Source organism: Salvelinus sp. IW2-2015, linkage group LG11 (genome assembly GCF_002910315.2).
Source record: "Salvelinus sp. IW2-2015 linkage group LG11, ASM291031v2, whole genome shotgun sequence".
NCBI classification, from domain to species: domain Eukaryota; kingdom Metazoa; phylum Chordata; class Actinopteri; order Salmoniformes; family Salmonidae; genus Salvelinus; species Salvelinus sp. IW2-2015.
In genome coordinates, this window is record NC_036851.1 from 2,262,444 (window position 1) to 2,285,369 (window position 22,926).

Sequence of the window (22,926 nt, forward strand, 5' to 3'; positions counted from 1 at the left end):
ATACAATAAAAATATTAAAAATATAGAACTAACATGGTCCAAGCACACCAAGAAAGTCGTGAAGAGGGCACGACAAAACCTATTCCCCCTCAGGAGACTGAAAAGATTTGGCATGGGTCCTCAGATCCTCAAAAGGTTCTACAGCTGCACCATCGAGAGCATCCTGACTGGTTGCATCACTCCCCGGTACCACACGGCAAGCAGTACCGGAGCACCAAGTCTAGGTCCAAGGGGCTTCTAAACAGCTTCTACCCCCAAGCAATAAGACTCCTGAACATCTAGTCAAATGGCTACCCAGACTATTTGCAGTGCTACTCTCTGTTGTCATCTATGCATAGTCACTTTAATAAYTACTAAGTATTCAGACCCTTTGCTATACAACTCCAAATTGAGCTCTTGTGCATCCTGTATCCATTGATCCTCTTTGAGATGTTTCTACAACTTGATTGGAGTCCACCTGTAGTAAATTCAATTGATTGCACATCATTTGGAAAGGCACACAACTGTCTGTATAAGGTCGCACAGTTGACAGTGCATGTCAGAGAAAAAACCAAGCCATGAGATCGAATGAATTGTCCATAGAGCTCCGAGACAGGACTGTGTTGAGGCACAGATCTGGGGAAGGTTACCAAAACATTTCTGCAGCAATGAAGGTCCCCAAGAACAGTGGCCTCCACAAATGGTAGATGTATGAAACCACCAAGACTCTTCCTAAAGCTGGCCACCTGAACAAACTGAGCAATCGGGGGAGAAGGGCCTTGGTCAGGGAGGTGACAGAGCTATAGAGTTCCTCTGTGGAGATAGGAGAACCTTCCAGAAGACAACCATCTCTGCAGCACTTCACCAATCAGGCCTTTATGGTAGAGTGGCCAGACGGAAACCACTCCTCAGTAAAAGGCACATGAGAGCCCCCTTGGAGTTTGCCAAAAGGCACCTAAAGACTCTCAGACCATGAGAAACAAGATTTTCTGGTCTGATGAAACCAAGGTTGAACTTGCGGAAACTTGCACCGTCCCTACAGTGAAGCATGGTGGTGGCAGCATTATGCTGTGGCGATGTTTTTCAGCGGTAGGCACTGGGAGACTAGTCAGGATCGAGGCAAAGATTAACAAAGCAAAGTAGAGAATGTTCCTTGATGAAAACCTGCTCCTGAGCAATCAGGACTTCACCTTCCAACAGGACAACGACCCTAAGCACACAGCCAAGACAACGCAGGAGTGGCTTCGGGACAAGTCTCAATGTCCTTGAGTGGCCCAGCCAAAGCCCGGACTTGAACCCAATCAAACATGTCTGGAGAGACCTGGAAATAGCTGTACAGCAATGCTCCCTATCCAATCTGACAGACCTTGAGAGGATCTGCAGAGAAGAATGGGAGAAACTCCCCAAATTCAGGTGTGCCAAACTTGTAGCGTCGTACCCAAGAAGACTCGAGGCTGTAATCTCTGCCAAAGGTGCTTCAACAAAGTACTGAGTAAAGGGTCTGAATACTTACAGTTGAAGTCGGAAGTTTGCATACACTTAGGTTGGAGTCATTAAAACTCGTTTTTCAACCACTCCACAAATTTCTTGTTAACAAACTATAGTTTTGGCAAATCGGTTAGGACATCTACTTGGTGCATGACACAAGTCATTTTTCCAAAAATTGTTTACAGACAGATTATTTCACTTATAATTCACTGTATCACACAATTCCATTGGGTCGAGTTCCATACTCACTAAAGTTGACTGGGCCCTTTAAAACAGCTTGGAAATTCCAGAAAATTATGTCATGGTTTAGACAGCTTCCCTGATAGGCTAAATTGACATCACCTGTCAATGGAGGTGTCACCCTGTGGATGTATTTCAAGGCCTCCTTCAAACTCAGTGCCTCTTGGCTTGACAATCATGGGAAATATCCAAAGAAATAGCCAAGACCTCAGAAAAATGTAGACCTCCAACGTCTGCTTCATCTTGGAGCAATTTCCAAACGGCTGAAGGTACCGACCGCTTCATGCTGTACAAACAATAGTACCCATGAGTATAAACACCATGGGACCACGCATCTTCATACTGCTCAGTGGTCGAAGGAGACGCGTTCTGTCTCCTAGAGAATGAACGTACTTTGGTTGCAAAAAGTGCAAATCAATCCCAGAACAAAGCAAAGGACCTTGTGAAGAGCTGGAGGAAAACAGGTACTAAAAGTAGTATATCACAGTAAAACGAGTCCTATACCGACATACCCTGAAAGCGCTTAGCAAGGAAGAAGCCACTGCTTCCAAAACCAGCCTAAAAAAAGACAGACTAGACGGTTTGAACTGCAATCATGGGGACCAAATATCGTACTTTTTGGAGAATACTCCTCTGGTCTATGAAACAAAAATAGAACTGTTTTTGGACCATAATGACCATCGTTTGTTGGAGGAGAAAGGGGGAGGCTTGCAGGCCGAGAGAACCATCCAACCGTGAAGCACTGGGCGGGCAGCATCATGTTGTTTGCTGCAGAGGGCTGGTGCATTCACAAAAATCAGATGCAATCATGCAGCAGGAAAATTCAATGTGGAGTATGATTGAAGAACATTCAAGACATCAGTCAGGAAGTTTAAAGCTTGTCGCAACTTGGGGTCTTCCAAATGGACAATGACCCCGCCATACTTGCCAAAGTTGTGGCAAAATGCGGCTTAAGGACAACAAAGTCAACGGTATCTGGAGTGGCAATCACAAGCCCTGACCTCAGTCTATAGCAGAATTCATGGCAGAACTGAACAAAAGCGTGTGGGGCGAGCAAGGAGGCTGTTTCTTTTTTACAAACCTGACTCAGTTACCAACACCCAGCTCTGTCAGGAGGAATGGCCCAAAATTCACCACAAACTTATTGTGGGAAGCTTGTGAAGGCTACTCGAAACGTACTTAGCGTTTTGACAACCAGTTAAACAATTTAAAAGGCAATGCTAACAAATACTAAGTGAGTGTAAGTAAACTTCTGACCCACTGGGATGAAAGAAAATAAAATGTGAAATGTGCTGAAAGAAAATAAAGCTGAAATAAAATCATTCCTCTCTACTATTATTCTGACATTTCACATTCTAAAACAGTGGTGATCCTAACTGACCTAAACAGGGAGATTTTTTACTTGGATTAATGTCAGGAATTTGTGCAAAAACTGAGTTTAAGTAATGGCTATTGGTGTATGTAAACTTCCGAACTTCCAACTGTATTAAATGTGATATTTCATTTTTTGATAGGAAACTATTTCTAAATCCAGTTTTTTACTTTGTCAATTATGGGGTATGTGGTGTAGATTGATGAGGGGGAAAACAATTTTAATACATTTTAGAATAGGGCTGTAACCTACCAAATATGTGGGTAAGTCAAGGGTCTGAATACTTTCCAAAGGCACTGTATTGAATTGACTATCGTCGCATCTAAATGTAACCACATGGACTTGGATGACAAATACTCATCCAAGTCTGTGGCTACTCCTCTGAAAGACTGTGGCAACATCCTCTTCCAGGTCCTAATAATTATAATAATATGGTTTATGTGCTAAAAGAGCAAGGATTTTTCTCTTGTTACTAAAACAATTCTAATCTATTGTTTCACCAGTCATCTAACTCAAGCATTTCACTGTGGAGTTCACAGTAACAGGGAGACTGTCACGCCCTGACCTTAGAGATCCTTTTATGTCTCTATCTTGGTTTGTCAGGGCGTGAGTTTGGTGGGTCATTCTAATGTCTGGTGTTCTATGTTTTATTTTCTGTGTGTTTTGGCCGGTGGTGGTTCTCAACCCAGAGGCAGGCTGTCTATCGTTGTCTCTGATTGAGAACCCATACTAGGTAGCCTTTTTTTCACCTGTGTGTTGTGGGTAGTTGTTTTCTGTTTTGTGTTGCTGCACCTTACAGGACTGTTTCGTTTCGTTCACTCTCTTTGTTGTTTTTGTTATTTCAGTGTTTATTTATTAAATTAACATGAAAAAAAAAACATGCGTTTTGGTCCACTCCTTCTTCCCAGGACGATCGTTACAGAGACATTCAAATAATTACCAAATCCCATACTTTAATATTGAAATATAAATTACTTTATTCTCAAAATACTTCCACTATTCTGAAAATATTTCCACTTTATTCTCTAAATATTGCCACTTTTTTAAAGCACTATCCATGCAAAAACAATTATCCAAGTACCACCACCCATCTGTTTGTTAATATTTTCTCTTCACTTGGCCCTAATACTCTTGCGTACTTCTAATTTGACATAACTATTGAACATTAAAATGAAATGTGTGTGAGCCTGTGTATTTCGGACTTATTTGTTTCACTAGGCTATTGCATATCGCAAGCAATTATGACCGCAACAGGAAGAATACCTTTACGTTACTTCAATGCTCACATGAAAATCTTCCCGCCAGCCCGCCACTAATTGTTACTGCGCAGTTTTCTGCTAACAAATCCAAGCCAAATCATTAGAGGCGCAAATCTAGCAACAGACGAGCATCAAGCCAGCAAACCCGGCAATACAAGTGACCAAAAAAAGCAGTATCCAAAATACCAAATATGTCTAAAGACCCCAAATCATTTGTTTTGCTTTCAAAAGTATTTTTTTTATTTGCACATAAACCAATATTAATKTGATATTTTTTGTTGAACTCAGACCCAGTGACTCAGACTTAAGCACTTGGATCAGTACTCAAGTAATGGGACTCCAGCCATATGGACCCTTGTCTCAACTCGTGACTCAACCATTGGTGACTCGGACTCGAATCAGACTTAGCCATAGGGACTCGTGACTCGACTCAGGCACAGGGGACTTGGCACTTAGCACTAACATCCATCCCCTTGCTCCCACAGGCAGTGGCAAGAAGAAGCCAGTCAAGCTGAACACGGCAGCTAAGATGTTGTCCAGGCTCCATGATGTTCCTGTGGACCTGAGGAGCAGCCGTGAGACGGAGGCAGAGGACGATACTTTTACCATAGTGAGACATGGGTTGTGTTCATTAAGGCACAAAATAGGTAAATCATTTTACCTATGGTGCTCGTTGATGGCCTCTCTAAGCAAATAGTTTTTCAAAAAAATAATTGCTGCTGTGCTCGTCTCTTGATAGGTCGTCATTGTAAATAAGAGTCTGTTCTTAATTGTCTTCCCTGTATATATAAAGGTAAAATTAAAATAAAACATTTGCATGTGTTTGTATGTGAGATTCTGACTCCATCGTACCTGTCATGCCCTGACCATAGAGAGCCTTTTATTCTCTATGTTGGTTAGGTCAGGGTGTGACTAGGGTGGGTTATCTAGGTTGTTTTATGTCTATGTTGGCCTGGTATGGTTCCCAATCAGAGGCAGCTGTTTATCGTTGTCTCTGATTGGGGATCATATATAAGCAGCCATTTCCCCACTGGTTTTTTGTGGGATCTTGTTTTGAGTTCGTGCCTGTGCACCTCTTATGTTATGGTTCGTTGTTTGTTTATTTTTTTGCTTTGTAAGTTTCACTAAATAAAGATGTGGAATTCAGACCACGCTGCGCCTTGGTCCGTTTATTCTACAAACGATCGTGACAGAAGATCCCACCACACCAGGACCAAACAGCGTGCCCGGGAGGAATGGCATCCTGGACTTGGGAAGAGATCAAGGAGAGAATATCCTAGACTTGGGAGGAAGTCTTGGCAAGATACGAAAGCCTGCCGGGGAAACAGACGACAGGAGAGAAGGGAGGAAAGCGACGATGCCGGGGTTCGCGGCCAGGTAGAAAGCCCAAAAGACAGCCCAAATCTTTTTTTGGGGGGGGGACACACGGGGTGGTCGGCGGAGCCGAGGAATGAGCCAGAGACCGTCAGGGAGTCGAAGGAGGAACTCGACGAAAGATTCCGGAAAGAGGTGGTGGCGATGAGAGTGTTGCAGAGCGGGCGTGCTGAGGAGCGTGACACCAGTCCGGTGTCATCTGCACCAGTTTCACGCATCTGGCCTCCAGTGCGCCTCCCCCGTCCGGTACGTCCTGTGTCTCCTCCACGCACTCGCCCTGAAGTGTGTGTCACCGTTCCGGTACAAGTTGTGCCGGTTCTACGCACTAGGTCTCCAGTGCGCATACACAGCCCAGTACGTCCTGTGCCAGCTCCCCGCACTCGCCGTGCGAAGTGTGTCATTGTTCCGGTACAATTTGTGCCAGTTCTACGCACCAGGTCTCCAGTGCGCCTCCACAGCCCAGTACCTCCTGTGCTAGCTCCCCGCACTCACCGTGCGGAGTGTGTCATCGTTCCGGCACCATCTGTGCCAACTCTACACACCAGGTCTCCAGTGCGCCTCCACAGCCCAGTACGTCCTGTGCCTCCTCCTTGCACTCTCCCTGAAGTGCGTGTCCCCAGTCCGGTACGTCCTGTGCATGCTCCTCGCACTCTCCCTCAAGTGCGCCTCCACAGCCCAGTACGTCCTGTGCCTCCTCCTCGCACTCTCCCAGAAGTGCGTGTCCCCAGTCCGGTATGTCCTGTGCCTGCTCCTCGCATTCTCCCTCAAGTGCTCCTTCCCAGTCAGGTACGTCCTGTGCCTGCTCCCCGCACTCGCCCTGAAGTGCGTGTCACCAGTCCGGTGCCACCTGTGCCGGCCCCACGCATCAGGCCTCCAGTGCGCCTCCCCAGTCCAGAGCTTCAGGCGACAGTCCCCAGTCCAGAGCTTCAGGCGACAGTCCCCAGTCCAGAGCTTCAGGCGACGGTCCCCAGTCAAGAGCTTCCGGCGACGAATCCCAGTCCAGAGCTTCTGGCCACGTTTCACAGTCCGGAATCTCCTAAAACAGTCCACAGTCCGGAACCACCTGAGACGGTCCACAGTCCGGAACCTCCTGAGACGTCCACAGTCCGGAACCTCCTGAGACGGTCCACAGTCCGGAACCTCCTGTGACGGTCCACGGTCCGGAACCTCCTGAGACGGTCCACGGTCCGGAACCTCCTGCGACGGTCCACGGTCCGGAACCTCCTGCGGCGGTCCACGGTCTGGAACCTCCTGCAACGGTCCACGGTCCAGAACCTCCAGCTCCAGGGCAGGAGCCTTCCTCTGCGCCGATGCCCAGCCCGAGCACGGCGTCCAGTCCAGCTCCATGGCAGGAGCCCTTCTCTGCGCCGATGCCCAGTCCAGGCACGGTGTCCAGTCCTGTTCCATGGCAGGAGTCTTCCTCTGCACCAGTGCCCAGTCCAGGCACGGTGCCCAGTCCAGCTCCATGGCTGGAGCCCTCCTCTGCGCCGATGCCCAGTCCAGGAACGGTGTCAAGGCCCGCTCCAAGGCCGGAGTCTTCCTCTGCGCCGTTGCCCAGTCCAGGCATGGTGCCCAGTCCAGCTCCATGGCCGGAGCCTTCCTCTGCGCTGATGCCCAGTCCAGGCACGGCGTCCAGTCTCGCTCCATGGCCAGAGCCTTCCTCTGCGCCAGTGCCCAGTCCAGGCACGGCGGCCAACTCAGCTCCATGGCCGGAGCCTTCTTCGGCGCCGGTGCCCAGTCCGGGTGCGGCGTTCAACCCAGCTCCATGGCCGAGGTCCTCCTCTGCGCCGAGGCCCAGTCAGGGCACGGCGTTCTACCTGGCTCCATGGACGGACCCGTGGTTTGAGTGGGTACTTCGCCCCGCACCGGAGCCGCCACCGACGCTAGATGCCCACCCGGACCCTCCCCTATAGAGTCAGGTTTTGCGGCCGGAGTACGCACCTTTGGGGGGGGTACTGTCACGCTCTGACCATAGAGAGACTTTTATTGTCTATGTTAGTTAGGTCAGGGTGTGACTAGGGTGGGTTATCTAGGTTGTTTTATGTCTATGTTGGCCTGGTATGGTTCCCAAACAGAGGCAGCTGTTTATCGTTGTCTCTGATTGGGGATCATATATAGGCAGCCATTTCCCCACTGTTTTTTTTGTGGGATCTTGTTTTGAGTTAGTGCCTGTGCACCTCTTATGTTACGGTTCGTTGTTTGTTTCTTTTTTTGTTTTGTAAGTTTCACTAAATAAAGATGTGGAACTCAGAGCACGCTGTGACTTGGTCCGTTTACTCAAAAAATTATCGTGACAGTACCGTTGTCTACTCTGTTGGCAGCACATGGGCAGCAGGGGGGAGGCAGGGAAGTGTAAAGGTTTGGGCTGTACATCTGAGGAACATCTGAGGGACTCTGAGGAACTCAGCAGGAGAGACGATACTGCAGCTGAGGAGCCACCCTCTGGGCATACCCAGCTCTATCTTATGCCCTCTGCTCCACGACCTCGCTGAGGAACAGCGCTTCAACGTCAACTATCTCGACATAGGTAAATATCCCCTATTTTACTGGGGTCGGGAGTTTTCCTTACCATGACCTGATTAGGAAAACTAGGCCCTGGTGTTGTTCCTCATTCATCCATCACCACTCACTACTGCGTTATCTCTATAATTCACTCCTCAGCAATATTCCTTCTAATTTTGTTTCAGCAATGAGCAAATTTCAGGTCTGCTGAGCGCAAACTTGAACATTGTGAAAATTCTGTGCACCTTTTCGTGCGTGTTTACTTTGAACACTGAGACTGTACCCGCTTTAAGTTACAATTTTAACAGTGGCCATGTACAGTATATGATCAGACCAATAATAGATTAGTTGTTGTATTACTTGTGATGCACAGCTGAGTGAGCATACATTTATTTTACTGGCTGATGGTGCCAGCATCAGATGGTCAGTCTCGGCAYGAGAGAGCAGCAGACTGAAGGTCCGCCTCTCAACATCCCTCTGCTGTCCCTTTCCTCCACTGACACTGACCAAAAAGGGACACAGTCTCCCAGATGATGGCGAAACTTGATTCGTACCGCATTATTTCTGCCTCATGCACAAGTTCATGTTACTCCTATGAACAGAGAAAGTTAAATATTCCTCGCTATTAAAAAAGACCCAGGCTGCTAATAATAACAACAACGCAAGCCTATATATACACTTTTCTACTCATTCATTACTGCTGCAGTGCTTGTTGTAGTGGAAATATAGTAAGTGGAAATAGGAAGAAGTCGCATTTTAGGGCTTATAAAAGTGTTAAATACAAAGTTTTGACAGTGCTGAGTAAGAACTTAAACATGAACTCTTTTCTCTGGGCCTTCCAAGAAGGCAGAGTTTGTACTTTCAGACAGATTAAATGTTTCAAAATGGCAACAGTTCGCCTACCTGGCGCACAGGGCAGCTGAATCGGGTGCAACTACTGCTAACAGCCCGAGACGATAAAAAAAAAAATAGGAACACAAGGCTTTATTGTTTATTGTCTTTATTGYTTTTTTATAAATGTTTGGTGATCGACTAGGAATGCCTTGGAGATCAACCAGTTAGTGACCACTGCTCTAGAAAGTTGAGTGAAGTTCAATCTCGTGCTTCTCTCTGTGGGCTGATATTTCTGTGCAGCAGTCTCAGGGTTACTGTTGAGAGGGAACATTGCTCCTCAGTATTTAGTATCCTACATGTATGGCTTGATGCTGGCAACAAACAATAGAGGATTTGGTAATTAATAAACAGATCTGGCAACCAGGCTAGAGATGGTGGTCTTTATTGTATTGAACCTAACGTAGGTTTGTTAATTTTAACTTGTTGTTTAAGAGGAGCGTAGTCTGAGCGATCTATGCCAGTGTCTGTTAGAGCTATCCACTCAGCCAATCAGTGTGCCACGGCTTCGCACCCAATCCGGACGCTGCCCGTGCCAGCGCAGCCCACAATGCACTGCAGTACCTTAAAATCATAGCCAGGGGAAAGTGAGCAGGAAGTGACTCCGTCTTCCAGACCCAACTCGCTCTCCATGGCCGACCTTGACACTGGTCACATGACATCCACCTCTGAGGATGGAGCATCCTCCAATCAATGGTGGTCAAGGGACATGACCATTGATTGACCTATTCCACAAGTTTATTATTTCCCCCCCCCCCCCATTTCTAAATGCTCCGAAGATATGGGATTTCCCTAGAGGATGCGTCCCTATAAAATTGAAGATATGGGCTAGCCCTTGACGCTCTCCTATACCTCTGAAGATATCCCCCATAGCCCGAAATGCCCTCTTGATTGCCTACCCTTACCATTTATTTGGATGGTCAGTCACCCACCTGCTCAGCTGTAACATGCCTAGAGACATAGACTCTGCAGGGAAAGGGCAGAAGACAATTTAAAAGAAAAAAATAACATTTTACTGTAGCCTCAATAACCCCTTTTTCACACCTAAAATGGATTCTCATTGATTGAAAAAATGGCCTTGGTTGCCTTTTCATTACTAAGTACTTTGTCGTCGACCAAAAACATTTCTCCCCCCATTGTCACTTCACCTGGATAACTGTTGAAGAAGAGAGCTTGGTCCGCGTAAAGTATAATTTGGTGCATTTATAAAGTGGACATTTTAAATAGGAATTCTTAAATTGGAGATTTAAAAGATTCACCCGGTCTGTCTTACATGCCTTGTCATTAGTTGGATTATACGGAACTATGTAGTAAGGCCTTTCGAAAAGTAATCGGATAACTATTAAGGTCTACCTTTTACATTTGAATTGTTTAACATCTGAAGTGCAAAATGTTATTTTATGATGATTGGAACTCCATTTTAAACATTGGCTATTGAATTTGTTAMTTTTCAGACCTCACAAACCCCACTTTTAAATTGTGTGACAAGATCGCTACTGTGATTAAAATTGGTAATTTTAGGGCGTCGCAAGTTTTAATAGCTGTTGAAGCAATGTTATCTTGTGTTTTGTGTGTTTGAGTAGCTGGTTACTCTCATAAAACCATGTCCGTGGTCCTTAATTAACTTCGGTAACACAACTACTATCATTTTGAATTGATAATATTACATGCCTCGACTGTGGTTGTGTTCATAATGTCTGAAATAGAGCATCACATTGAGATGGAACTACATTGTTACTTCCTGAATTGACTGTCATTTAAATCGAATTGACCCCAACCCTGTTGCTGACTAATCTTTTCTTCATCTTCCGTTACATGCTAATTGTGTAACCTGAACTCAATATTCTCCCATGTTTACTCCCAAGAGTTCAAATACAGATAGTCAAACCATGTTTTTGTATAGGAGGTAAAATAAGGATCATTTTGGTAGTAAGTGTATCTAAAGTAAACTGGCCATAGTAGGCTATCTACCTATAAGGGATTGCTGCTACATAGTAAGGCTACATCTCCTGATGATGATTATGATATGATTAGCAGAGAAGTTTAGCTGAAATTGACATAGCCCAATGTGTGTGATGTTGTGGAATGTGTTGCCCAAATACAAAGTAGAATTGGAACTGAAATGTTGCCTTTTATCATGTCCCTATGGCAGCTATACACTGTTTGATTTGTTCCTGTTTAAATTAAATATTTCAGTGCAGGTTGATGTTAATTGAAGTCACTTAACATTCATATAATGATCATCTTAAATGTGTTTAAATTATCTTTATTAACATCCAATAAATAAATACCAACTTTCACAAAGGCACAGCAATAGTATCTTATGTACAGTACATCTGTCAAGGCTCAGGAGAAGACCTAGACGCAGACAGTTTCGAAGTAACAAACGTCTATTACAATAACAGAGAGGCAGGCAAACGACAGGTCAAGGGCAGGCAGAGGTCAGTAGTCCAGAGCAAAGTCTAAAAGGTACAGAACGTCAGGCAGGCTCAGGGCCGGCAGAGGTCAGTAATCCTCGGTGGTGTGACAAGGTACAGAACGACAGGCTGGGTCGAGGCAGGCAGAACGGTCAAAAACMGGGAAAGCTAGAAAACAGGAACTAGAGACAGACGGGAAAACACGCTGGTAGGCTTGACAAAACAAAACAAACTGGATACAGACAGAGAACACAGGTATAAATACACTGGGGATAATGAGGAAGATGGGCGACACCTGGAGGGGGGTTAAGACAAGCACAAAGACGGGTGAAACAGATCAGGGTGTGACAACATCGATTTAATGATTGTCACCAACAGGAACACTATACATGGAGATAGGACAATCTCTCCACAATTAAACAGTATGTGTGGACTATACCTCCAGGGCAATGCTTTCTCTCAGATTACGCAACTCTGTCTGCACTCAGTCAAAGGACTGGTGTCGCATAGGAGTGGCAGCATTCAGAATGCACCGACTGATCCCACCTGATTCATAATGTCATTGACGCTAACATGAACAGAGAGCCAAATCTCTTCATACTTCATAATCAAACAATCAGTATCTGTTGAATATACCTACAGTGGATGAACATGTGTTCTGTGTGACTCATACAAATAATACTCAAGAGTTCCCCGAGTCTAGTTCCCAGAGGGCCTTGGTCAAGTTCCTGCCCGACCACAACGCCCTGGTAGGTATTTAACATATCACCTAACCACATCGTATGATATAGCAATCTGATGCCCGACTGCACAGTCGATGACATAGCACTGCCCATTGGTTGACGCAATGCGATGCCTGCGCGTCGAGTCAGGCAGGAACTCAACCGTTATTGGTCTGTCAGCTCTTGTCTCTGTCAGTGGAGTAGACGTCTTCATCAGCGTAGCCACTACTGTCCGACTGCATGCTGTCCCCTCGAACCACCAGACCTACACAGCGACAAAGACACTGACACTGTCAGGTCTACACAGAGAGAAACACAACCACCCTCCTACTCCCAGGCCTGCATACTGTACAGGCAGATAAACACACAGTCAGGTCGAACGCGGATTTAGTTACACAGTCATACTCATGCCACTTAACCCTTGAACCACCACCAGGCCTACAACATACACACACAGATGGACACAGTTATATTCTATTCGTGGATTTAACACGTCGGGCCTGCAGTACAGTACTTCCCAGAATAAAACATGCAAGGTTGGCCAGAAATCAGCCCACACTTCACTCAACATTTCCAGTTAGCTGACAAATCTTAAAGAACAAGAACGTAAGAAAAGGTGTGAGAACAAGTGGTGAACGCACCCCTTTCTTCACACACACATGCATGCACAGATGCACACAGCGACTCATTCACAGCTAACATGATGACAGCACTGCCCATTTGAGGAACAGTATCAACCACATTCACTTTCAAACTGTAAATTGAAACGGTTGTGTGTTCCTGTGAAATTAAACAGAAGTCACATTCGGCACATTGGCTGCTCCGAATCGCGGTAGTCAGTCACCGTTCACTAAACAACTACTTTGGTAGCAAGCAGATTGTACACTGTTAATATCACTCGGTTCAGCTGAATATGACCATGATGTGTCAATCAAGACTATGAACTCACCTGTGTTTTGATTGACAGTAGACAGTGACAAAGACGCTGACCGTACGGTTTCTTGCTGTCCAAAGTCTTCCTCCCCTGCACTATGTACCTGTTGTTAAACAAAATTGGAAAACAGGTGGTCAGGAAAACTCCTGGCTCCAAGTATATGTCAGGCAGCCATGGGTGGATAGGTAGTCGACTACGCCACCTAGATGTGTCAATAAGCCCTAGGAAGTCAGACTGGAGTAGATTGTGCCATATAGGTTAAATCCCCAAAAATTCTGTCATTTACCTCCTCTAGCTCAAAGGAGTTGGCCTGTTGAAGACTGTGGGAGGCCTCCCCTTGGACCTGGATTGGTGTCGGTTTCAGAGGACTCAGGCACCACTTGTTCTCCCATACACCTGGATAATACTGGGCTGCTGTAGGCACCTCAGTGGTACCACCACTGGGAGTGAGAACCATCTCCGGTGTGTCTGCAGAACTAAAACTACAAGCCACATCAGTTACAGTGATTAGACAAGGGGACGTCTTTCCACTAGGGAGCTTTATGGGCACGAACGTTGACTCCACCAGTGTCCCAGTTTCTCCCAAACGGGAGTCCCCCTCGGGCTCAGCCTTTGGAATGGGAGTTATGACAACCTTTAAACTCTTGGCTGAGTTATTGGTAGTCAAACACTTCTCCTCCCTGGGTTCGTGTAGTGTGTCTGATGTGGTGAAGGACCGGTCAGATCTGACATTCTCACAGGACACAACAGACGACAAAAGGTTCGCCATCTGCGTGTTATTATTCCACTGTTGTAGTTGACTGCTGTAGAGTGCCTGGTGCACACTCTCAACGACCTGAGGACATATGACGTCATGGGTAACCTTGGCAACCGGTGGTGCCACCACCGCTGCCCAGTCTGTGGGATGAATTGTGTTTTGAGTTTCTCCAACCTCACAAGTAGGACTTGGCGTGGTAAGGCAAAAGTCCAGCTTCGTTCTACTACTGGGTTCTCGCTGACCTGATTCTGAAAGTGATGATGCTCGAAGATTTGGAATTCCGTCGGTGTCTCTCTCTAAATCAGCCCCATCCCCATCTGATGACAATCCCTGGTCCAACCCCTTGCCTCTGACTGTGTCTCCATGTCCCTGTGTCTCTGTCGCTCTGTCCTTGACCAGATGTGGCTCCACAGAACTAATCAAACTACTATGCCCTGTGTCCATATCCTGTACATCTGATAACAAACCCTGCTCCATCTCCTTGTCACTGACTGTGTCTATGTGTCCTTGTGCCTCTGTCTCTCTATCCTTCACCATAGTACTCGTGTCCACAGCAGCACTCGTCCCATTACTGTCCCCTGTATCCTGATTATCCTYCTCCGTGTCTCTGGATACAGCCTCTGCCTTGGCATTCTCCAGGACCAGTCCCACCAAGTCAGGCAGGCTGCTTCTCTTCTTGGGGGACAACCCAGACCCAGGTCCGAAAGAAAATCCCAGACCGTGGCAGGCAGAGTTCGAGCCTGGCTGGGTGGAACCACCAGAGCTAGTATACAGGCACATCTTAGAAACCGTGTCCTTGAGTCGCTCCACTGGAGACCTCGGTTCGCTGCGAACGCTTCCCATGCAGCGCCGTCCAGTCTGCTTGTCGGCGGTGGGGGAGAAGCTGAGCTCGGGAGGGGAGAGCTTCTGAAGGGGCATGCGGGACACATGGGAAGTAGAGGGGGTAGAAGGCATTGGCCATGGCTGTTAAGCACCTCTACCTGCCTAAACCGACCTGCAGGGGGAAGGTACGTTCATCAGGACAATTGAAAGAGAAACAAACAATTGTTTTGAATGTCTGGCTGCCTAACGCACAGGAACAATGAGAGATGCATTAACGTTTTTTGTTCATAGGCAGAGCGGAGTAATGGATGCATTTATTGTATTATGTCGTGTCCTTTGGCATCTATTAAACTGGAAGACGCTATTGATCAAAATAACTCTCTGTAATTATTATTCGCGATTTAAAAACTGAATTAATCAATGTAACTGTAAATTAACTAGGAAGTCGGGGCACCAAGGAAAATATTCAGATTATAAAGTTATATTTCCTAAATATCAACTTTCAGATATTTGAATATCTGATCCACTTAGTCTTCGATTTAATGAGATTATTTACCCCACTGTTAGTCTCATTCCAAACGTCGTAAATTCGTTGGTTATCTACACGAACCCAGTCTTCAGCTATGAGTCATCCATACATCAAATGCTCTAAAAATCATTTATTATACTAATAATTCACAGAATGCATAAACAAACAGTTAGATGTGAAGGAATGATAACGAGTGGCGATAAACCAGAGTATCGCGGCTTTGCGTGAACAAAAAAGGCGAAAGTGGGGGTCAACTGAGATGAGACACTACAAAGTTGATAATTATAACTAATTGAAATACTAATCCTTTGCACATGAACGCTCACTTCATTCGGGGAATAATTGGAATCAATATATATATTTACGCTCAGTGTGATGTCGGGAATCTCTGTTGAAAAGTTTGTTTCTTTGGAGTCTGTCCGCCCTCTCTCGTGGTTAGAATGGATAGTTCAGAGGCATAATTCAATTCATGTCGTAATAGAATAGATGTTTCGGCGGTTGTCAGTCTTCGCGTTCAATGATACCGAATTCCTAGCTGCAGACTAGTAATAATATCAAAGAACTTGTTCTTATTCTGTCGGTATCGATAGTCTAAGAGTTTAACCACGTGGTATGGTTAAAAGATTCAGCCATCTACTCAAACCTTAGCTTATACTCAGGTTTATGGTCTCCTATCAAACCTTGGCCCTCTCGTTATCGAGGAAAGCTGGTCTGGTGATAGAAAACCCGGGTGGGGGCTTTATTCGGAAGAGCAGAAAAGGGCCTGTCCCAGGACGCAAGACCATAACTGTGCTCATGGGCGGTCCTCTGATTTAGTTAAACTCCAAAGGGAATTGGAGTTTCCTTCATTAAATAGTCCAAAATCACATTACACAATTTCACAAACAGTATCATCCTCACTCATTCATCTTATACAACAATTAGATGTAAGCCTCATAACTGAGGCTATTATATAAACAGCGTTATGGTAATGCGGCCGTATTGTCTCCCATGAGTTTCACAAAATTGTACCAACGGACCAGTTCGTAGCTGGATTCTTCACTGATCTTTTATACCTTCTCCAGAACATAAATCTTGTTCGAACCTCAAGTTCTGTGAGGTGGAAGAAATTCCTTTGTTCTCTCTATGAAACTCACTCTCTCTATACTGTGGCCATGAGGAGATAATCTCCTCCAGGAATTTACAACCTGAGGTAGCAGCAGCCTGAGTGTAGGAGACAGAGAGAGGGGGATGGTGCTCGCTGTACCCAAAGAGGGCAACGTCATGACATTAGGATGATTGGTGGAGAAACATACTATACTGACAGTGCTATGTAAATGTAGACCGAGTCATATAGACACTGTCTGTGGATATAGGTGTCTATTTAGAGATAAAGCTCTTTAAACCATTTGAACTGCATAAAAAGTGCTGCATAACTAAAGTTATTATGTAAATGAAAGTTGACTCATGTACAGAGACTCTCTATACCTGGTTGTGTTGTGGGTGGGTGTTTATGACAATGATGATCATTACCACAGTAATGTGTGGGATTCCGACACATTGGTGTGTGGGATTCCGACAATGGTGTGTGTACGTGGTGTGTGTGCGTGCGTGCGTTTGTGTGTGTGCGTGCATGCGTTCGTGTCTTACTGGCCAGAGAGAGTCCTGGGTCCTCCTGTCGGAGGCGGTTCAGTTGGGACTGGAGGAAGAGGCGGAAGTTGATACCGTGAAGCTGGGAGGGGAAGTTGAGGAAACGGGTGGGGATGCGGTCTGTAACCTCAGGCACGTCACATCCGAACCCCAACTCGTACAGAGTCTCCTCTGCATCCTCTGCACACAGTTTCAGCACCTCAGACACACTGGGGTGTGTGTGTGTGTAGGTGAGTGGTGGGGATGGAGAGATAGAGGGAGATAGAGATGTCCTGACAGATTTTATATACTATATGACTGACATAAGGTTGATAGTGGTTGGTCCTAACACACCTTGATGCCTTACTGGTGCTGTTGGAGAAGCCACTGGAGGCAATACTGTAACCGAGGTGGAGTAAGGGCAGAGCCAGCCTCTGACGGGGAGTACTGCAGGAACAAAGACATGAGATCAACATGCGACAGGTGAAAAATAAGCAATGAAACAACTTCAAAAAACAAACCAGAATTATTATAGTAACAGTGTAATAATGGTTGAAGCATGCCTGTATTCAACAGATATCATATGTTAATGTAACCGTATTTAATGTACTAGTAGCTGGGAAAATGCATCAGGAGGGATAGTCGAAATAAACTCTAGAATATAAATATAGCTTGCCATATGTCATAGTTTGTGGGTTGCTCTAACTGACCTGGTGGTGACTCCACCTCTGTGAAGATGTTCGGGTGGCGGAAGCAGCACCCTACACAGGCACCAGTCAGCAGGCACCACCGTGGGAAGATAAAAGCAGGTCAAGCTCAAGTCATGTCAACCAGACTTGACAAATCTAAACCTCCCTCTGAATAGGAAGGAATTTGGGGCATAATTTCTGTCATGAAACCACACATTCTTCATGTTTATATTCCATTTATCTTACCTCAGTTCTGAGACTCCTTCGACATTTAATGCTGTAGCTGTAAAACATAAAAGTTTGAGTGAAAACAGAACACTGTTTGTGTGTGCGAGCGTGCGTGCGCATTTGCATTCATGCTTATGTGTGTGCGTAATCCTCCCAGATCTCTGTGACATTTGGCCCTTTGTGTTGTGAGGCTCCAGTGAGTGGTGGCTCCTCTTTTTGCAAACATGCTATTATTATTTGCTTTGTATATTGGGCCAATCTTAGGGAGAGTTTCCGTCAGTCAGCAGCTAAATCACACGCACCAGGATGTCAGTCGCTCATGGAAGAGGTGAAGGCTTAAGGTTTGATGCTACAATGAGTACATGTTCCTGGTGTACTATCAGTGGAGAAGCAGTCCTTAGACATGAGGACGGGGTATGTCACCAACATGTACAGACTTCTACTCTGAATTTAAATGGAAAATGTAAAAAATGAAAGCGTCCACTATTCAAACCGGTATAATAAATGGATTAAAGGCCTATGTTCTTTAAACATATTCAGTAATGGAAAACGAGTTTGAATAGGAATAGCAAAAACAAAGAGGAAGGCGCTCACTCAGAGGCAGGAACAAAGATGAAAATAACCTTTTCCAAAACATCCATGATGCTCTCCTACGTTTCCTACAAAGCTAGTTCCTGCTTTGATTATTTACTATGGTATGCGTGTCATTGGGTTTATGTTCTCTTTCATCCTCACCATCGGCACCCAGACTCAGGTCATCTTCAAAACTGTTCGCTTTCAGCAGAGACTCTAGAAGAGGAGAATAAATGTAAAAAAAATAGAAGAGGAGAGACTATAATCAGTGTTTTATGCCGACCAGTCGGTAGATTGCAGTGACGGTGGCTTTCTTGTCAGACTTACCAACAGTCAGATGATTGCTAGAGTTCTCTGCGCCAGTCTTCAGCCTATTAAAAATATATAACGTACACCAAAACAACATTTTAGGATTCTGTATGGAGGAATGTGTAAGCGTGTGAACTGGCGGCAGAGAAGTCAGACGCGGGAGAGAAATAACTGTGTTTCCAACGACGCAGTTTATTTACAAAAAAAACACCGGAAAACATAATAAAAATCAATGGGTAACATAACCCGACGCACACCAGTACAGACGTACACATACACTTACAATAAACAATCACCGACAAGGACATGAGGGGGAACAGAGGGTTAAATACACAACATGTAATTGATGGGATTGGAACCAGGTGTGATGGAAGAATAGACAAAACCAATGGAAAATGAAAAATGGATCAGCGATCGCTAGAAGGTCGGTGACGTCGACCGCCCGAACAAGGAGAGGGACCAATTTCGGCAGAAGTCGTGGCAAAATGGTCTAAGATCACTCCAAATGTGTTCTCCAACTCATAAAACTAAAACTAAAAATAAATGTTTTGGAAAAGGCCCAGGGCCGATATCTTCGCACGGTCAATCATTTTGGAGGACTTGTTCAACAAAATCTCTTTCTCTGAGCAATTGTATTAGTATAAAATAATATCACACTTTTTTTGAGCATACTATATAAAATAATAATTTGGTGTGTGCTTCTATTTGTCCTATTTCACACAAGTACATGTGTGTATTAATACACATGTGAATTAGAAATGTGTTTTCTTGCATATCCCAACTCTTCCTGAGATACTGGTGTCAATTTCGCACACCACAGTATACTATACAGCTCTGGATCAAACCTATAGGCATCATCTCTAGCTAGCTATCCTCCCAGTCTGTTCAGTAAAGCTGAACAGCTTTTAAAAGTCGGTTCACTTCCTACATAGGAGATGCTCTCAGGCTGAGTGGTTAGCAGTCAGATTGTCAAGTCACGTTAACCACAGATGTTTTAAGAACGCCTCAACATTTCTTATCTGACATTATTTTAAATCAGATTCTATAAAACCCACAAAATAGCCTGATCATCCAAGTTCACACACCAGTTTAGCCACATGTTCAGACTCAACTTGATCAGCCAAGTTAGCCATGATCATTAGTAATACATGTGTAATTGCACAATAGTAAAGCTTGCATCCAGTGATGGAACAATTGCTTTTCTGTGCTTACATGACTATAATTTTCTGGTCAACACATAACTGGAGGAATCAACAGAACAAACCGTACTTTTGTACCATTTCCTATGATGCAAACTTGGGACTATAAACACCAAAATAATTCAAATAGAATGTCCTCTAGTATAAACAGAGCCAAACTAGTTCTAGAACCAAGGTGTTTTGGAACAAGAATCCAATTTGGGCATTGCCATTGACCTGTATCCATATTCTAAACAGAATTCACGTCTGTAACATTTCCCCAAACGGTGGGTGGTTTACCTAGACAATTTATTTTTATTGTTTAACTTACCAGTTGCCACTGGCTGACACATCATCCTTACGAGTCTGTCTTGTAAATGTAATTTCAAAGTCAAACCTTGCACGGAATGTTCACTCACTCACCCACAGCCCAGAAGCCAGCTCTTAATCTTTCCTGCGGAGCATCCTGTGGAAACAGTGGACATAGAACAGTCTGGGTGAGCATTCAGCATTCAGAAAATTCTAACTTCTTACACTGTTTCTTTCTGTGCTTTGTCGCAAAGATGTGTGATGCATCATGATGTGGCCAACCGCCCACATATGAGTTATAAATATACCAGACTAAGCAGAGTTTTAACCCCCTGCATGTTGTTTTCTTTATCACACAGATATCTTACAGTAATAAATCAATGTCACTCAAATGTAAATTCTTAATCAAGCTACCAAAATGAGAACTGACCATCTGAGAAGACGTCATCCTCTGATGCAGACTGGTGTTGATCAGAGGGATAGGTGTACGGTGGTCCAGGTGGGGCCGAAGGATGGGTATATCCTGGCCGTTGTAGGGTAGATGGGTGGGCAGAGGGGTGGATGTATGGTCCTGGTACCTGTGGATCTAGTTCTTCCAGGGTTAGCCACTGTCGACTGGTCTGGACCCAGGCCTGACGCCTGGTCGTAGAAGACGGGCTCTCCATCAGACCGCTCACCTATTCACTGAACAGTTCACCTATTCATTGAATAGCCTACTTCAATAATTATCAACTGGGAGAACCTAAATCATGAAGTAAGTGCTATATCATCAGTAGGTTTATATAGACACAATACTTCCAAACCAGGACCATCCAAATGATAGTTTCAGTGAAACTACAGTTGCCTACAGGGCATGCCATGCAGGAACAGATAACCCCCTGATTTATAATCTAGTACATCTGGTTGGAATAGCAAATCATTACATTATTGAAATGAACAGCTGTAATTTGAAACGAATTCACACCATAAGTAGATAATCATCATAATAGTCACAAACTCACAAAATACTTGCAATTATGTTAATGTTGTGCTGAAAAATCATAGCCTTACATGACAATCACATTAGAAGTTCCCTCTTAGAAAAATAAAGTTATTATATTATATAGCCTAGCAACTGCCAATATTTGTAGAAAGCTTTTCAGTGCACATAATTACTCATGTCAAATATGATCAAACTTTATTTCACTGCTCAAGCAAAAACAAGGACATATATAGAAAACATGGCTGAAAATCCAAACGCATGCAGATGCTGATACCAAAGTAGGCCTACAGTATTATATTTCAAGGACTAATGTAGAGACAAGCAAATGTTCATTTCAAGCCTACCTTCACTGGCGCACCGCAGGTTTCAATTCTGGTTTCTCCCACTGCGCTCACCAGTCTCGCCTCGCATCTTATTATCAGAATAGCACTGCATGACGTTACATCATCCAGGTTTTCTTCAGTTTTTCTCATGACAATTTACTTAAACTGTTTATCAAGTACAAATGTTGAGACTATCAACGCATCGCCTAGGCTACATGTTCGCGCCTGTCTCGTTCAACTGTCTCTTTAGGCGCAAATACAAAGAAGATAAAAAAAAAAGGAAGTGTGGCTTCAACTGAAAGAAATTAACATTGCGACACATCCTCCCGGCAGTAACAGAAGCAGACACAGACACACTGTAGAATAGCTAGTCTAAAGAAGAAGAGTTGACGGTAGCCCTCTTTATACCTGCTGGTGCTAACATGCGCCCTGATATTTTCGTAGCAGGTTCAGGAGAATTTACGCCGCAGGTTAGGATAATTAGGTTAAGGAAAGGGTTAGCTAAAATGGGGGGGGGGGGGGGGGGATTGTTTACTTTTGAGGTCAATTTGACAAAAGCTGTATCATCTAAACATGACCCTCGAAGTTGGAGAGACACAGACAGTTGCCCAACCTGGTCTCAGTGCATTTTGTATTCTGGAAGTAAATCCGAGACACTCTGTTAATTATGATATGTTATGTTTCGTTTGGTATGCATTAATTTGTGGATATCCATCACCCATTCGTATGATACGTTACAAATTAGTATTCGTATTATATGTTACGAATTTAGAAAGTATATAATATGGTACGAATTAGGCAAACGTTTGAAATGTTACGAATTCTAGCTAGGTGGCCAGCTGGCTAGCGTTAGCTAGGCTAGGGGTTAGGATTAGGGGTTAAGGTTAGGGGAAGGGTTAGCTAAAATGGTTAGGGTCAGGGGAAATGTTAGCTAGCATGCTAAGTAGTTGAAAAGTTACTAATTTGCTAAAATGCTAAACGTATCCGTGATGAGATTTGAACTCTGGAACCTTCAGGTTGCTAGACTTAAAGTTATAGGCCCACCCATCCACCCAAAACAAGTAACCATCTGTCTTATCTAACCATGCCAAATGTAACATAGCATACAAAGTTTTGTGATTTACGTTTACTATGCTACGTCTAGTCTATGAGACCAGGCTGGACAGACAGACACCAGACCACAGGCTCTCCCGTCTAGTGTGGGCCAAGGCTGAGCAGTCAGTGCAAACAGGTTATCTATTATTTATCCCTTCAATTCCTTTACGTTCCTCACAACTAAGCAAAATTGATTTTTATTATAATAAATCCCTTTAATAACAGCAATATTTTGATGATCCTGAAACAAGACTGAAATCTGAGTTAGGCCGATGCTACTGGAGCCATAATCTTATGAAAGTTGTATTTATTTAATTTTTTTTACATTAAAATCATTGCCTGCAGT

The 22,926-nt window shown here is 44.5% G+C and overlaps 1 protein-coding gene across 1 annotated transcript; it reads right to left on the reverse strand.

The window, feature by feature from the left end:
* Positions 1–11,355: 11,355 nt before the first annotated feature.
* Positions 11,356–21,781, reverse strand: LOC111969657 (uncharacterized). Its single transcript, XM_070445500.1, is given in 14 exon segments — positions 11,356–12,509; positions 13,194–13,281; positions 13,465–14,868; positions 14,870–14,905; positions 14,907–14,929; positions 16,916–17,124; positions 17,249–17,341; positions 17,605–17,655; positions 17,830–17,866; positions 18,547–18,600; positions 18,712–18,755; positions 20,295–20,337; positions 20,611–20,864; positions 21,507–21,781. Coding segments are annotated over 13 exon segments (2,406 nt in total). The 5' UTR covers positions 20,846–20,864; positions 21,507–21,781; the 3' UTR covers positions 11,356–12,420.
* Positions 21,782–22,926: the final 1,145 nt, after the last annotated feature.